The sequence below is a fragment of the Panthera onca genome (genome assembly GCF_046562875.1).
Source record: "Panthera onca isolate mPanOnc1 chromosome E1 unlocalized genomic scaffold, mPanOnc1 haplotype 2 h2.Chr16_ul_6, whole genome shotgun sequence".
Classification (NCBI taxonomy): Eukaryota; Metazoa; Chordata; class Mammalia; order Carnivora; family Felidae; genus Panthera; species Panthera onca.
In genome coordinates this window covers 1-16,487 of record NW_027675820.1, presented here as the reverse complement: position 1 = coordinate 16,487, position 16,487 = coordinate 1, and the positions used below count along the sequence as shown (strand labels likewise).

The window sequence follows — 16,487 nt, the reverse complement described above, 5'->3', positions numbered from 1 at the left end:
ATCATTTCTCTATGACCTTAATTGTGTTCTTTTTTATAGATGATAACAAGGTCTTTAAAAACAGGTTGCTAGATGGTGTGAAGTCCCTTAAAGGTGAGTGAGAAACATAATAAGAATACAAATGAATATGAGATCTTCATTTTATACTGTTTCCAAGATATGAATTTGAATGCTGCCATCTGTCATATGTACTGATTGCAAATGTATGCTTTTTTGGACCTCAATCTTTATTTTAGCAGTTGAATCTGATGTTCTATCTTGGAAGTAAAGCACCACACTTTCTTGTCATATTCGAAATTTTCAGGAAGAGAAATATCAAATTTCATGTTTACATGGGAAAAAATATAAATGATTAGCAGTGATTCAGAGAACTTAATAAATAGAAAAAACTAAATTGGAAGTTCATTCATCAAAAGTCAACCTACTATTGTTTAGAACTACATAATGTTTGCCTCCAGTACCAGAATTCCCTAAGCATTCATTGAACATCATTTTTTTCAACCAGATTTTTTTTAATTCATTAAGAAAATTGAGGCTGGCAAGAGTGATAGCCCTCAGCTTTACATCTTCAATTCCTTTTTTTTAATTTTTTTTTTTTTTAATTTTTTTTTTCAACGTTTTTTTTTATTTATTTTTGGGACAGAGAGAGACAGAGCATGAACGGGGGAGGGACAGAGAGAGAGGGAGACACAGAATCGGAAACAGGCTCCAGGCTCCGAGCCATCAGCCCAGAGCCTGACGCGGGGCTCGAACTCACGGACCGCGAGATCGTGACCTGGCTGAAGTCGGACGCTTAACCGACTGCGCCACCCAGGCGCCCCCAAAAAAAATTTTTTTTAATGTTTATTTATTTTTGAAGGAGAGAGAGACAGTGTGAGCGGGGGAGGAGCAGAGAGAGAGAGAGAGAGACAGAATCGGAAGCAGGCTCCAGGCTCTGAGCCGTCAGCACAGAGCCCGATGCGGGGCTCGAACTCACGGACCGTGAGATCATGACCTGAGCCGAAGTCGGATGCTCAACCGACTGAGCCACCCAGGCACCCCTATGCTTATTTATTTTAAACGTTTTATTTATTTTTGAGAGAGAGAGGGAGAGAGAGCGCGCACGTGCGCATGCATGGGTGGGGTAGGGGCAGAAAGACGGAGACAGAGGATCAGAAGTGGGCTCTGTGCAGACAGCAGCAAGCCTGATGAGGGCCTTCAACTCACAAACCGTGAGATCATGACCCCGTCAACCAACTGAGCTGCCTGGGTTCTCTTTAATGTTTATTTATTTATTTTGAGAGAAAGAGAGAGCACACGCAGTGTGCAGGGAGGGGCAGAGAGGGAGGGAGGGAGCGAGAATCCCAAGTAGGCTCCACGCTGTCAGTGCAGAGCCTGATGCGGGGATCAGTCTCATGAACTGTGAGATCATGACCTAAGCCAAAATCAAGAGTCAGACACTCAACCAACTGAGCCAGCCAGGTGCCCTGAGATGCTTGGCTTTGACCAGCCTTTGCCTCTTCATCTGTCCCTGGAGTTCACAACTGGGTTTGTGTTGCCACTTAGTCCATTGCCTCACACTGATCATGGCGTGAAAAGGTTTCAGCACCACCACCGTCTGGGCCACAGCCCAAATCAGCCAAGTTCTAAGGTGTAGAATTCAGGTGAATTCTTAACTGACTTCCACATCCTCCCATTTTACAGGATTATCCCTCTCTGGGGCTGATGACCGAGAAGCTATCCCAGAAAAACATCAATTTGATCTTTGCTGTAACGGAAAATGTAGTCAGTCTCTACCAGGTGACTGTGCCTTCAGGGATTTCGGGAGTGGGGTCTGTATTGGGTGGAGCCGTCTCTGGGAACCCAGGCACACTAGCACGGGCCATGCTTCCCAACCAGGAAAGCCCCTCCTCCAGCCTATTCCCAGGGGCAAATGGCTCCTTTTTATGGTCTCTCTCCTCCAACCTTGAACCTCACGGGATGGGTGTGTTGGTGTTTGTGGTGCTGGAGGGGAGTAATTTATTGGGGGAGAGGGGTGTGAGAAGTTCTTTATAATTTTTCTCAGGGCTGCAAAACTGCTAGGTTTGTTCCTGGAAGTGACAAGTAAAATATCCCATCCTTCCCTCAATCTTCGTTTCAAGACCCTCATTCTGATTTGGGGAGGGCTTTTGAGATCACCCTCTTCATTTAGTCAGCCTTGTACATCTCTCTGTCTTACCTTCTAGAACTATAGCGAGCTCATCCCAGGGACGACAGTGGGGGTTCTGTCTGCCAATTCCAGCAACGTCCTTCAGCTCATTGTTGATGCTTATGGGGTAAGTGTCTCGCACTGGGGTTGGGTCTGCTAAGAATCCACCTCACTCGGCATTCCCCAGGAGGGAACGCAGATTTTGGAGTCCTGGATGTGAGTCCACGATGCAGCCTTCACTGCCTTCCTCTTATTCTTCTAGAGGCTGGCTGGTGGCCAGCACTGGGAGGAATGCAGCCTTCTGAGAGGGAAATGGCTCAGAAAGAATTGCCAGGGAGTGTCAGGAGCAGTGGGTGGAAGAGCTTAGAGAAGGTGGAAAGGAAAGAGAGGTTGGGGGTGGTGATGAGGAAGGACAGGGTGAGGGATAGGGCTCCAACAATAGAGAGAAGAGGGAGCTGAGCCAAGGGGAAGATGAGGTTGGTTAAAAATTAGGTAAAAAAAGCTACTATCCAAGGTGACCAGTGCTAGCCCTCCCTTTTTGCATGTCTCTGAGGCTTGCAGGAGGGTGTGGCTGGTTTAGATTTTACCCAGATTCAACTAGACACCAGGGGGCACAGAGAGAGAGAGAGGAGCAGACCTTGGGCAGGAAATATTGTAAGAAATAGGCTCCTAAGGATGCTCTCCTCTGGCAGCTTCTAAGCAAACCCCAGCACCCAGCACTGCCGCGGTGAGTCCATGGCCACCTGGTATTTTACTTGGGGTGGAATTGGTTCCTGTCTACTTCCTCTCGGCTCATCTCCTTAACCTTCTTTTGCCCCCTTTCTGCTCAGAAAATCCGCTCTAAAGTAGAGCTGGAAGTGCGGGACCTCCCCGAGGAGCTGTCTCTATCCTTCAACGCCACCTGTCTCAACAACGAGGTCATCCCTGGGCTCAAGTCTTGTGTCGGACTCAAGATTGGAGACACGGTGAGGTGGGCTGGGCTGGGCAGGGGCTGAAGCTTCAGCTCTGGCCCTGGCCTTTGCCCCTGAGCGTCTGTGGGCACCCTTCCATTCCTCCCCTGCACCTTCTTCCCGAAGGTCATTACAAGTTGGATATAACGGAGCTGCCAACCTTTTCCTCTGACTCCTGTTGTCTAAACTTCTCCGCTACGTGGAGATCTTTAAAAAACTTGCGTTTAGCTTACCTCTGTTTGTTTATGCACAGCTGATTGCAAATGAAAATATTTCTTACCTTTGGCCCAGTCTCCAGCCTCCCCTAAGGTAATACCTGTCTTTCCTCTACAATGTGAAATGGCAGTCACATCTACCGATAGTTGCTGAGCGCCAACTTTGTGCCAGGCATCATTCGCTGCTGGAGATTCAACAGCAAATGGAACAGGCAAAAATACCAAATACCCACTGTCATAGACTTCCAGAACGCAAATGTTCATTTTGCCTCTCAGGTCCCTCTGTGGCCTCTATGGCTTTCTTTCCTTACTGGTTCTCTTCTGCTTCTGCCGATGGGGGGAGGGGTTGGTGAAGAGGGAGGGAAGCAGAAAGGGGGATAGCTATATCTCTATCACCGGTATCACCTGTATCTCTATCATTTCTGTATCTAGGTCCATCCATCTGTCCGTACACCTATCTATATTCTAGAACATGTGCACATATCCTGTCTAAGAAATATTGGCCGGAAAGGTGTTTGACTGCACAAGTGATGATGTACTATATGGAAATTAAACAGTAGATCCTGAGCCTTTGGTCACTGTGTGGCATCGTGTGGTGCCATATAGTGCTTTGTGTGTCTGGCTGACTGACCTTGTGTATAATCAGTCCAGCTGGCTTCATTGGCCAGAGAAGAATTTTTATAAGATCACAGGTTCTGTTCTGCTTGAGCTGGCTTATTTCACAGGTGGAATTAAAACACACACACACACACACACACACACACACATATCCAGGGGCACCTGGGTGGCTCAGTTGGTTGAGCATCCAACTTCAGCTCAGGTCATAATCTTGTAGTTCGTGAGTTCGAGCCCCACCTCAGGCTCACTGCTGTCAGTCTGTCAGCGCAGAGCCTGCTTCAGATCCTCTGTCCTTCTCTCTGCCCTTCCCCCACTTGCAGTCTCCCAAAAAATAGATATATATATAAAAAAAACCAAAACCAACCTCTCTCCTGACTGTAAATTATGTCTGTGCACCCAACCAGATACAACTGGACAACTGTCCCCAGGCTTTTCTTTTTGCTTTGCAGACCTTGGTCATTTGGAGGCTGAGGAACTCCAGGTTGCTGGGGGATGAGACACCCAGTTTGGATATTCCCGGGCAGGGCAGGGCGGGGCAGGGCGGGGCAGGGCGGGGCTTCTTTCCCTCCAGGGCTGGAGTGATAACAGGGTGCGCCTGTGTTTGAATGCGGTCTTCCTTTCCACCCAGGTGAGCTTCAGCATTGAGGCCAAGGTGCGAGGCTGCCCGCAGGAGAGGGAGAAGTCCTTCACCATCAAGCCTGTAGGCTTCAAAGACAGCCTCACCGTTCAGGTCACCTTCGACTGTGACTGTGCGTGCCAGGCCCATGCTGAGCCTTACAGCCGCCGCTGCAACAATGGCAACGGGACCTTTGAGTGTGGGGTGTGCCGCTGCGGGCCCGGGTGGCTGGGGTCCCAGTGCGAGTGCTCCGAAGAGGACTACCGCCCCTCGCAGCAGGAAGAGTGCAGCCCCCGGGAGGGCCAGCCCGCCTGCAGCCAGCGGGGCGAGTGCCTGTGTGGCCAGTGCGTCTGCCACAGCAGTGACTTTGGCAAGATCACGGGCAAGTACTGCGAGTGTGATGACTTCTCCTGCGTCCGCTATAAGGGGGAGATGTGCTCAGGTGAGTGAAACTGCACACCCTCCCGCCCCTGTACCCGCGCACGCTCGCTCGCACATCCACAGCCTCTGGAAACTTAGGCCGGGGCTTAGGTGGGCACAGGAAGGCCCAGCAGGCAGAGCCGAGTGGATGGTCCTTCCACTCCAACGGCAGAAGACAGGAAGGAGGTTCTCTGTAATTCCGCTCTGCTCCCCGCGTCCTTGCTCCTGGGGTACACAGCGGAAGGGAGCCTCTGCTCTCCTGGAGCATGGGAACGAGTGGGGGAGCCTGAAGGTGAAGACCGTTATTTTCTTTTCTTCCACCTGCCATCCTGCTAATACTTTAAATCACTGGCTCTTGATCATTTCAAGGATGCGGAACAACTCCCTTTTTAGGTTAAAAAAAAAAATCTCTGGCTGCTGGTAATTAGATTTTTAGTAGTTACAGATTCGGAAACTGCATGGTATCAGAATGCGTAGTAAAGTTGGTAGTAATTATTTTACATGAATTTGTCTTTTCATGACAAGACTTGGAAAATAGTAAAAAAGCAAGGCAATGGAGCACGTTTAACAGCCAATACACTCGGAACAATGAGTGGAAAATCATAAGCTCTTTTTACATGCTGGCACTATTTTGTTATCGCTATTGGCACTATAACGTTTTGGATTCTAGATCTGTGCTGTCAGATATAGTAGCCCCGTGTGGCTATTTATTTGTAAATTAGTCACATTGAATTATAACTTAAATAAAATTTAAATAAATTTAAGTTAAATGAAAAATGAGGGGCGCTTGGGTGGCTCAGTAGGTTAAAGCTCTGACTGCACTGCCAGGGTGTTGACTGCATAGAGCCCGCTTGGGATTCTCTCTCTCTCTCTGCCCCTCCCCCATTGGAGGTTTTTTTTTTTTTCCTCTCTCTCAAATGAACTTAAAAAAATGTAAAAAATAAATGAAAAATGAAAAATTCATTTCCTCTGTTGCTCAGGAGCTCCACGTGGCTCGTGGCATGCTGGACAGCACAGACATGGGAAAGGATTGCCATTGAGAGGCCCAGCCTGCAAACTGGGGGTTACGATTTTGGCTCCTTCTACCTGCAGGATACTTTTTGTCCTTCTCATTACAAAATTCAGTAAAGTCTTGAGGCCCACGGAAAATCTCAACCTGGTCTTTCCTTGCCCTAAAGACTGCTCCTAGGCTACTTCCCCAGCTAGACCAAGTGGAACTAATGTGAATGTCGTCTGTATGTGCTGACAATACTTGCAGAGGCAACTAGGCAGCCTGAGTAGTTCCTGGGGCACTGGGGATAGGTTTTCGCTGGATTATGGTCTCTGAGGCTTGATTCCTCTTGTGACAGAGAGATCAAAGACATTTGCAAGTTGTTTAGGATTGGTTTATGGGTGTATTGTGTGGTTAATTAACACAGATTATAATTGGCTTCTTTGGTGATCAAATCTATGGCGGAGATTGGCTTCCTTTGCAATGGGGCTTAAAGGAGCCGAACTAATCCAACCAGATGTTCACTTTAACATCTGCCTTTAAGAAAGCTTGATTAGAAAGGGCTGCCAGTGTGGTTCAGATGGTTAACTGACTCTTGATTTCGGCTCAGGTCACAATCTCAGGGTTTGTGAGTTTAAGCCCCACGATGGGCTCCTCCCTGACACTGTGGAGCTTGCTTAGGATTCTCTCTCCCTCTCTCTCTGCCCCTCTCCTGCTTGAGCTCGCTCTCTCTCTCAAATAAATAAACTTTAAAATTTATATATATATATATATATATGTATATATATATATGTATATATATATATATGTATATGAAAACTTGATTAGAAAGGTAAATCTATGTCATTCTTTTAAAAAAAAAATTAAAAAGGGGGCACCTGGTGGCTCAGTTGGTTAAGCATCCTACTTCAGCTCGGGTCATGATCTTGCAGTTTGTGAGTTTCAGCCCTGCGTCAGGCTCTGTGCTGACTGCTCAGAGCCTGGAGCCTGCTTCAGATTCTGTGTCTCCCTCTCTCTTTGCTCCTCCTGTGCCCATGCTCTGTCTCTGTCTCTCAATAAGAAATGTTAAAAAAACAATTTGATTCTAAAAAAACTTAAAAAATTTTTTTTAATGTTTATTTATTCTTGAGAGAGAGAGAGAGAGAGAGAGAGAGAGAGAGAGACAGAGACAGAGCATGAGTGAGGGAGGGGCAGAGAGAGAGAGAGAGAGGGAGACACAGAATCCGAAGTGGGCTCCAGGTTCTAAGCTGTCAGCACAGAGCCCGACATGGGGCTCGAACTCACAAACCTTAAGATCATGACCTGAGCTGAAGTCGGAGGCTTAACTGACTGAGCCACCCAGGTGCCCCATAAATCTATGTCATTCTAAAACATGCCCAAGTCACATAAAAAAGACTTCTTTTTATTATCTACAACATTGTTTCCTTTATTCATGTCAGCAAAATTTGACAGAGATTGGAAAAAAATGGTAGCAGGGAGATTAGGGGAGAAAGAGATCAGGCACGGACCCCCCAACAGCAGTTTGAATTAGAGGGTGAGGGAGGCATTTCAGCTCATTTTACTAGTGAATAGTACTTACATCATATTCAGAGTACCAAAAGGAATGGTAAGTTTGATGTGGGAGACCACGGGGAGTAGGGTGGGGCTGAGGGGAAGAGGGTTGTCCTACGTGAGGCCTACAGATAGCCCCTTGGGGGCACCAGGGACAGAGGGAGGGCCACTTGTCCTCCAAGCCTCCTGGTTCCTGGTCTGGTATGAGGCAGGGTGGGAGGGACCGCGGGCAGAGTGTGTTTCCTTCAGCTGCTGGCCCCACCGATGCTGCGAAACAAAGCCATCGGGTTCAGCAGCCTGCTTCCTGCCTCTCACTGGTGCAAGCACAGCTCGTCAGCAATGCGCTCCACCCAATTCAGGAGGGAACCCCAGGCAGCAGCTCAGAGGCCTCCCTCCCCCACTGCCAGCCCGGGTGTTGTGTGCCTACTGGCTGCAGGTCTGGATCCTGTGGTGCTGCCGTCACACTCCCCAGTGACGGATGCTCAGGGACACACACTTATTGAGCACCTGTTCTGTGCCAGGCGCTCAGTCCACACGGGTGAACAGGGGGCATGCGTGATTCCTGACCACTCAGTTTGTAGACCAGTTCACCATTGTCTCTTCCCTGGGCTGCTGGCCTGGTCTGTTCTTTGCTGCAAGCAGTGGCTCACGAGGGGGGCATGCTATGACTTAGCCATTTCCCCAGCCTCTGGCCTTCCCCCTCCCCGCTGGAGGCATGGTCTTTTGTGGTCATCTGTTATCAGCACTTCCTTCGGAAACATCAGGGAGTGCATCCTTCTCCCCGAGGGACTCCCCGAGGGACTCATCCTTCTCCCCGAGGGACATCCATGAGCATAGATTGATCAGACACCCCTGAGCCAGGTTCTGTGCTGTAGTGTTGTGGGATAGGGAGGCATGAATAAGACAGTTTTGCCCTTAATTAACTTACCTGAGGATAATTCACAACATGAGGCAGAACGTGCCAGATCTTAGAAGTGAGGCGTCCTTGGGGCGCCTCGGTGGCTCAGTTGGTTAAGCGTCCAACTTCGGCTCAGGTCATGATCTCGTGGTTTGTGAGTTTGAGCCCCGCGTTGGGCTCTGTGTTGACAGCTCAGAGCCTGGAGCCTGCTTCCGATTCTGTGTCTTCCCCTCTCTCTGCCCCTCCACCCACTCTCACTCTGTCTCTCAAAAATAAATAAAACATTTTTAAAAAATTAAAGAAAAGAAGTGAGTTGTCCCTGGGGAATGTTATAGGAGTCTCCTGGAGAGAGACCCAGTGTGAACAGAGGAGGCCTGGGTGGCTTCATGGAGGAAGTAGGATGTCAGACAAAGGGTCGGCTCATAAGGCAGGGAGGAGTGGGGCTGACATCGGCCTGGGAGTCACGCTCTATAGGGAGAGGTCATTCCCTCTGACCTAAAATACTTGCTCCTCCCTTACCCCTCCCCCTCCCTCATCTCCACCCCTCCCCTGCTGCCTTCTTTTCTATTTCCCTCCTCTTTCTTACACTCTCTCTTCATTTCTCACCCTCCTCCTCTGACTTTGCTGTGAACCCAGGCTCAGCCACCCTTTTGCTGGAGGGATGCCAGTCCTGTGACATTACCGCACTGTAGCTTCCTTCTGAGGGCTGACCCTGCCAGGGCTCGGGCTCGGCCTGCCGGCTCCGGCCCGCCACTCTACTTCCAGCCTCGCTCCGTGGCTGGCCTGGCAGACCATCTTCTCAAAGGTTACTTTGTTTGGCCTCACAAAGGAAACACTATGGGACAAGGGTTTCTGAGGAGGCGGAGGCCTCCGGGTGCTGCCAGACCTCTGTGGCGTCTGCCTTTCCCTGTTCGGGAGCCATCACTGAAAGCTGCTTGTAGTAGACACTGTGGGGCCCCTCCAGCTGCTGTTAGGGCTGCTGATAATGGCTCACAGCTGCCCCTTCCTTGGAATTATCTTCAGCTGACAGGAGCTGTCTTGCCCTCAGACCTGGGCCAATGACTGGTGGACAAAGGTTACACAAGACCATTCCCTTTGCCTCCGGGTGGAGCGGGCTCTACTCTCCAGATATTTGGAGCTGGGGCAGCTGACCTTATGTTTGCCATCCAGAAAGAAGCAGACATCTCTTTCCAAGGCAGCAAAGGTGTGTCTGAGTCTTGAATAGAGGATGGTGCTAGGATCACTGGCAGAGAGACTCATTGACCAAGGGCCTCTAGTCAGACCCACTGGGGTCCCTGGGGAGCAGAAGATGCCAGCTAGTGTCTGTTTGAGCCTATGCACCTCGCTCTCCTCCACCATCTTGGGGCCCATCCGCTCACACAGTGACATGATTTTGAGACCCGTTGAGGTTACTTCCCCTTGGCTCCCTGCCTTTCCTCTGATTAACAGTCAGATTTTTATTATTCATCCACTTCTTCCTGATTCGGAATCCTTGAGAATGAGTCACCCTTTCTTCTGAGTTTGGGAGAGCCAAGTTTTCAAGCCTTGTTAAGTGATTAGGGGGATGTAGCACTGAGAGTTAACACCTGCATTTAACCAATCTACCCCCTACCCCAATCTCTCTTTCCCATTCCTACATTCATGCAGTAAAGTGAGTAGGTCTTTCCTACTAGGGCTGATGGCTCTCTGCAGTACTGTGATGATACAACACAGGGCACATGCTGGTGAATGTGTGTGTGGTTCCCAGGATTTTTTTTTCTTTTTTAATGTTTATTTACTTATTTTGTGTGTGAGAGAGAGAGAGGGAGAGAGAGAATCCCAAGCAGGCTCCAGGCTGTCAGCCCAGAGCCTGATGCAGGGCTTGACCTCACTAACCAAACCGTGAGATCATGACCTGAGCTGAAATCAAGAGTCAGATGCTTAACCAACTGAGCCACCAGGCACCCTACCCAGGAACTTAACTAGGACACAAGCTCCACGGTAATAGGGACCTTTCCTGTCTCATTCACTGCCGAATCTCCAGTGCCCAGTGTGAGCTCAATAAATATTTGTTGCATAAATGGATAAAGAAACATTAATTGCATGCCTACTGTATTTCAGACGTTACGCTAATCCCTGCCGACGGACAAATTGATATGTCCTCTCTCACTGTGGAGCTCAAAATCTAGAAAGAGAAACAGATAGGCAAGCAAATGGGCTGGTCATGAGGGTTAAAATAGAGGCATATGTAAGTGCTGGGAGAACACGTAGTAGACAATTTGCTCCGGGGAGGTCAGAAAAAGTTATGGAGGGGAAGGAACTTTTGAGTTGAGCTTCGAAAGGTAAGTGGGAGTTTGGTAGCGATCACAGGACGAAAGGGCGTCAAGGCAGAGCTAGCAGCATGAGGCTAGAAGGATAGAAGGTGGTGACGCTTCCGTGGGGTGTTAATGAGTGGCCGTGGGAGGAGGGTGGATGAGGGTAAAGCTGGAGAGCAGGCTGAGCCACGGGTTGGGGCCCCTCACCTGCTGCCCGCCCCCTCGGGCTGTGTGCTTTCAGGTCACGGCCAGTGCAGCTGTGGGGACTGTCTGTGTGACTCCGACTGGACCGGCTTCTACTGCAACTGTACCACGCGCACCGACACCTGCATGTCCAGCAACGGGCTGCTGTGCAGCGGCCGGGGCGAGTGTAAGTGCGGCAGCTGCAAGTGCATCCAGCCCGGCTCCTACGGGGACACCTGTGAGAAGTGCCCCACCTGCCCTGACGCCTGCACCTTTAAGAAGTGAGTGGGCAGAGAAGTGAGTTGGAGCCAGTCGGGTGCTAGAAGGAGGGAGGGGGTCCCCCAGGCTAGAATCCCCAACCCTCCAGGTTCTTACTCACCAAAGCTTCAGGAGGAGGCGTCCGCTGCAGCTAAGAGGCTAGCTTTCCTCTTCCCACGGAAAAGTTTGGGCAAAGAGGGAGGGAGAGCCAACCATGCAGGGGCCAAAGTAGCACCCGCTGGACTCCAGTTGGAGAAACCCCTCTCCTGGGATGGCATCCTGAATCCCTGAGTTGGGAGGAAGGCTAAACCAGGGAACTTCTGGGGAACGTTCTCATGTTCCGATCGTGTGGGAGAGTTGGGCTGGAGTTATGAAGGATTCTGTGAAACAGGAGATGTTCGCTAGTACAAACTCCACTCATCTGGGGTCAGGGGAAGCTCCTGCCATTTCTCTTGCCACTTTCAGCAGGGCTGGGCTCATAGGCATGCAACCTGTGCATTTGTACAGAGCCCTGTGCTTAGAAGGGCCCCATGCTTGGTTTACCGCTCTGCTGGCACTGTCTTGTAATGCTTAGGGATTTTTGAACAAGGGGCCTGACATCTTCTTTTGTGCTGGGTCCCCAGATTACATGACCGGTTCTGCCTTTAAGGCTCCTCGAAGTGGCACACGCCTTACCTCCTGTCACACTCTCGGATGGGACATGAAGAAGTTTAATGAGGGGACTGGGGCCTTCTGCCTGCCAGGCCCTGCCTCTGGGTGAGGAGGAACTCCCACCCCTGAACTCCAGACCCGACCCTCTGGGTCCCCCAGAATTGTCTTACAGGGGTTTTTGTTTCGGTGTTTGTTTTCCAAGGTGGGGCAGCTTTCTGGTGTGTGGATGTCAGAGCTGGACTGACACACACGTAGGTTTGCTCCTCTCTCGTCTTTTTTGTTTCTTTATTTTTGAGAGAGAGAGAGAGAGACAGAGTGCAATTGGGGAGGGGCAGAGAGAGGGACACATAGAATCTCAAACAGACTCCAGACTCTGAGCTGTCAGCGCAGAGCCTGACGCAGGGCTCAAACTCACAGGGCTCGAACTCGAAGACGGCGAGATCATGACCTGAGCCGAAGTCGGATGCTTAACTGACTGAGCCACCCAGGCGTCCCTCTCCTCCCTTGTCTTAATCTCTGTGTCGTCTCTCTTTTAGGAAGTGTGTGGAGTGTAAGAAATTTGACCGAGGAGACCTACATAAAGAAAATACCTGCAGCCGTTACTGTCGTGATGAGATTGAGCCTGTGAAGGAGCTCAGTAAGCTCAGCATGTCTTAGAATTGTGCACATACGCGGCTGCTGAAGTTTTCAGTTGATCCCAAAACGTGTCTATGTCTCATCAGTAAAATGGAAGAGTAATCCCTGCCTCAAAGGCATGTTGTACAGACCTGATGCACACTAGGCACTTAATAAAGGCCAGCTTCCCTGAGTCCTCTTGTGCCCTCTGCTAATTTGTTCCACAGTCCCTCCCCATTCTGCTGCTTCCCGGCACCCACAGACTCAGCAAGACCCTACAGATAACTTTTAAAGTATGTAGAAATCAACCCTAACTTGACCTCCCCAGGGAGAGGAAGACAATGCATCCCATTTTACGGATGAAGAAACCTAGGCTAGGTGATGTCAGTTTAGGAGGCTAGTAACCATTTACTGAGTTTACTTAACTGAGAGTGTTCAGCAATGCCCAGGCATACTGCTCTGCTGGTTTGGAGGGAAACCTTCACCCTTATGGATTTTAGCTAAAATCATAATGCTGTAGCCTTTTTTGGCTCTCTGGAGCCCTTCCTAGAATAAGACAGATAAAAATACAGTGGTGAGCAAAACTCTTGCCTGCAGTCATTGTAGTTTGAATTTCTTTTTTTTTTTTTTTTTTTTTTTTTTTTTAATTTTTTTTTTTTTCAACGTTTATTTATTTTTGGGACAGAGAGAGACAGAGCATGAACGGGGGAGGGACAGAGAGAGAGGGAGACACAGAATCGGAAACAGGCTCCAGGCTCTGAGCCATCAGCCCAGAGCCTGACGCAGGGCTCGAACTCACGGACCGTGAGATCGTGACCTGGCTGAAGTCGGACGCTTAACCGACTGCGCCACCCAGGCGCCCCTGTAGTTTGAATTTCACCTTGACCAAAAAGGGGATAATCTTTGTTGCTGTCAGCACATCTGATGTTATCTGGGTCAGCTAGGCATTGGTTGGTCTAGGGAGATGGCAATCTCTCCTGAGATAGCTGTCTCTCACGAAGGCAGGAAACATGTTTTCAGTGAGAGCCACAGTGAGACACAGCCAGTCAGTCGGCTTCTGGCTTGGGGTGTTACAGAAAAGGGTCAGCTCTCTGGATCCTTTGGCTAATATCAGAAGTGGGGCTGGTGGGGGGGGGGGGGTGAGGGGCATGATTTGGGGATTGAGTTTGAAGAGACGGCTTTTCCTCCTGAGGAGAATCGGTATGCTGTGATTAGCTCAGGCGGGCAAGACTGCTGAGAGAGATGTGAGATGTTTTTATTACCTAGACCAGAGGGGAATCTCAGGTTAGTTGAAAGTATTTCTCTTACCCCCACCCCCGTGCCATGATAATCATAAAGATAAATGCTTGTTTGTATGGAATTGTGTAACTTATAAAAGTTAGGCAAGTATCTTTTCATACACATGATCTTGTCTTTTTCTCAGCCACCTAGTAGAGTAGAACTGTGGTACTGTTGTTATCTTCATTTTGCAGATGAGGAAACTGAATCTCAGGAAAGCTACATAACTTGCCCGAACAAGTTAAGCTTAGAATGAATCTGGAAATCCTTACTCTTTCCACTGTACTCTTATACCACTAGTTTTCGGGCGGCTCATTGAGTTCAAGTCTGATACTACACTTGATCTTAGCCAAAAGGCCGAGAAACAATCATTGAGTTCAAGTCTGGTGTGCTCTGAGACTCCTGTTTTAGTTCTGTTCCATCACGTACTTGTGTTGTGATCTTGGTGCATTTGCTTAACATCATCGTGTGTCAGTTTTACCTGTCTGGTTGCATCACTATAGGACGTGGTGCAAATGATAGAGGGGCACCTATAGTTTCCCTGTCAGAATAAGAGGCTTCAGAATTAGAAGGGGTGAAGCCTACAAAAAAGTGATGGGAGTCAGAGAAGAGAGGCTGGCTCTGGAGAGGAACACTGGATCAGACGCAGAAACGGAAGAAATGTAAGGGCTTTGCCAACAAACTATTGAGAATAGTTGAGCCAGGAGGGAAAGGAAAGAGAGGGAAGGGAACACCCTTCTCTATTAGGTACTGTTCACTTGACATCATTTAGTTCTCTACCAGTGTTGTGAGGTGGGTTATCCTTTTCCTTTCATAGATGAAGAAAGAGCCAATGAGGTCAAGTAACTTCCCCAATATTACGCAGCTGACAGGTGGTAGAGCCAGGCTTTGAATCACACTGTGTCATGTGTTCTGTCATGTCCCTTCCAAGGGAAGGAATACGAACCAAAAAGGGTCTGGGAGGGACAAAATTCAGCAGCGAGGGTCATCTAGAGGCAATTGCCAGGCACAACAGCCATCTCAAGTCTAGGCATCTTGCCTAATGTCAGGCATAGGGTTTCCTGTTGCATACTTTCTCAGAAGTCCCATGACTGGGGTTTGGGGATGGCCCCGTCTTCCAGGAATTGCCTTGTTTTTCACTCTCCCATATTTTCCCCTTCCTCAGAGGATACTGGCAAGGATGCAGTGAACTGCACGTACAAGAATGAAGATGACTGTGTTGTCAGATTCCAGTACTATGAAGACTCCAGTGGAAAGTCCATTCTCTATGTGGTAGAGGAGCCAGGTACGTGAACCGCCAGGGCCCCTGACACTGCACCTATAGGGAGAGGGAGAGCCACGTTAGGCAGCAATTTCCACCCATTACGCCTCTTACACAGAACAGCCAAGTTAAGACTACCTTACAAGTGGTAAGTTAGGGCCTGTCATCTGGGGGTGGGAGATATTTAAATACCAATCTTTGTGAGAAAGTGACTTGCTAATTGAGGAGGCAGAAAAAGAAGGTGAGTAAGGAAAGGAAGAAGGTAGATATGGATCCCACGAAGGGACAAAATACATCCTGGCATTTTTTTGAGGTGACAGTATTAAGAAGTGAGGAATTTAAAGTCTGGGACTCTTCAACATCCGCTCCACTTAAGGTCAGGTGGTTGCCAAGGGCAACCTGTTCGCTGCTTCAGAGGAAGGCCTGATGCTTTGAGGTGTTGACCTTACCAGGGTCACCATGAGACACAGTACTGGCTTTGAGGCACCAAGCCAAGGTGTTCTGAGCACTGAAAAGATAGTGCTTGCTCTCACAGCCTTCTGGAAGCAGGAGGAGCTCATCCGTCATACACAGACCAACCACAGGTTTGTCGCCATCCAGTGTAGTAGATTAGCTCTCTTCCCCTTACCACCCCCGTCTCCTTCCTTTCTCTTACACAACAGACGAAGCGATGAATCACTAGAAAATATTTTCGAGTACTTATTGTATATCAGCCAGTAGACTAGGTGCTGGGAATATAACAATAAATCAAGCAGATGTGGCACTCACAGGCCAGGGGGAGAGGGACATGTAAATTGATAGTGATACTGCTGAGGGACAAGGGCTGTGCCAAGGCGGGGGGTAGACAGGAGCTTCTATGAGTGAAGGAACAATGTCTGAAGGCAGAGACTAAGTCAGTTGGTTGCTCGTCAGTTGATTCCTACAGCTGTAGAAATTTCTTCAAATCCTCCTTCAGACCAGGGTCCAGCAAACACTTTCTGTTCAGGGCCAGGGGTTAAATATTTTAGGCTTTGGCGGCACCTGGGCGGCTCAGTTGGTTAGGTGTGTGACTCCTGATTTCAGCTCAGGTCATGATCTCATGGTTCATCGGTTTGAGCCCCACATTGTGCTCCGCACTGACAGTGTGGAGCCTGCTTGGGATTCTCTCTCTCTCTCTCTCTCTCTCTCTCTCTGCCCCTCACCCACTCGTGCTTTCTCTGTCTCAAAATAAATATTTTAGGCTTTGTGGGCCTTGTGGTCTCTGCCATGACTACTCTGCCATTGTAACAGGAAGGCAGCCATAGTCTATATTTAATGCACAAGCCTAAGTATATTTAGAAAGACAGGTGGCAAGCCACATTTGGCTCCCAGACAATAGCTTGCTGGCCCCTGCTTTAGGAAAGTGGGTCTCCAACTTTTCTATGTTCCCCTTGCTAAAAAATCGAGAGTCCTGAGCCCCATGCTGCTTCCATGAGCCTCTATGTTCTTTTTATTTGATTTTTTATTACATTTTTAAATGTTCATTCATTTTTTGAGAGAAAG

General features: G+C 49.0%; 1 protein-coding gene and 1 pseudogene across 1 annotated transcript; one reads left to right on the top strand and one right to left on the bottom strand.

Moving 5' to 3' along the window:
* Positions 1–1,664: 1,664 nt before the first annotated feature.
* Positions 1,665–15,018, top strand: LOC145715176 (integrin beta-3-like). The gene is made up of 7 exons (XM_081794839.1): positions 1,665–1,779; positions 2,205–2,294; positions 2,998–3,137; positions 4,584–5,008; positions 10,962–11,184; positions 12,349–12,449; positions 14,871–15,018. Exons 1-7 carry the CDS (start codon positions 1,705–1,707, stop codon positions 14,996–14,998), a joined length of 1,182 nt encoding a protein of 393 aa, XP_081650965.1. The 5' UTR covers positions 1,665–1,704; the 3' UTR covers positions 14,999–15,018.
* LOC144615408 (U2 spliceosomal RNA) lies at positions 13,920–14,074 on the bottom strand (annotated as a pseudogene).
* Positions 15,019–16,487: the final 1,469 nt, after the last annotated feature.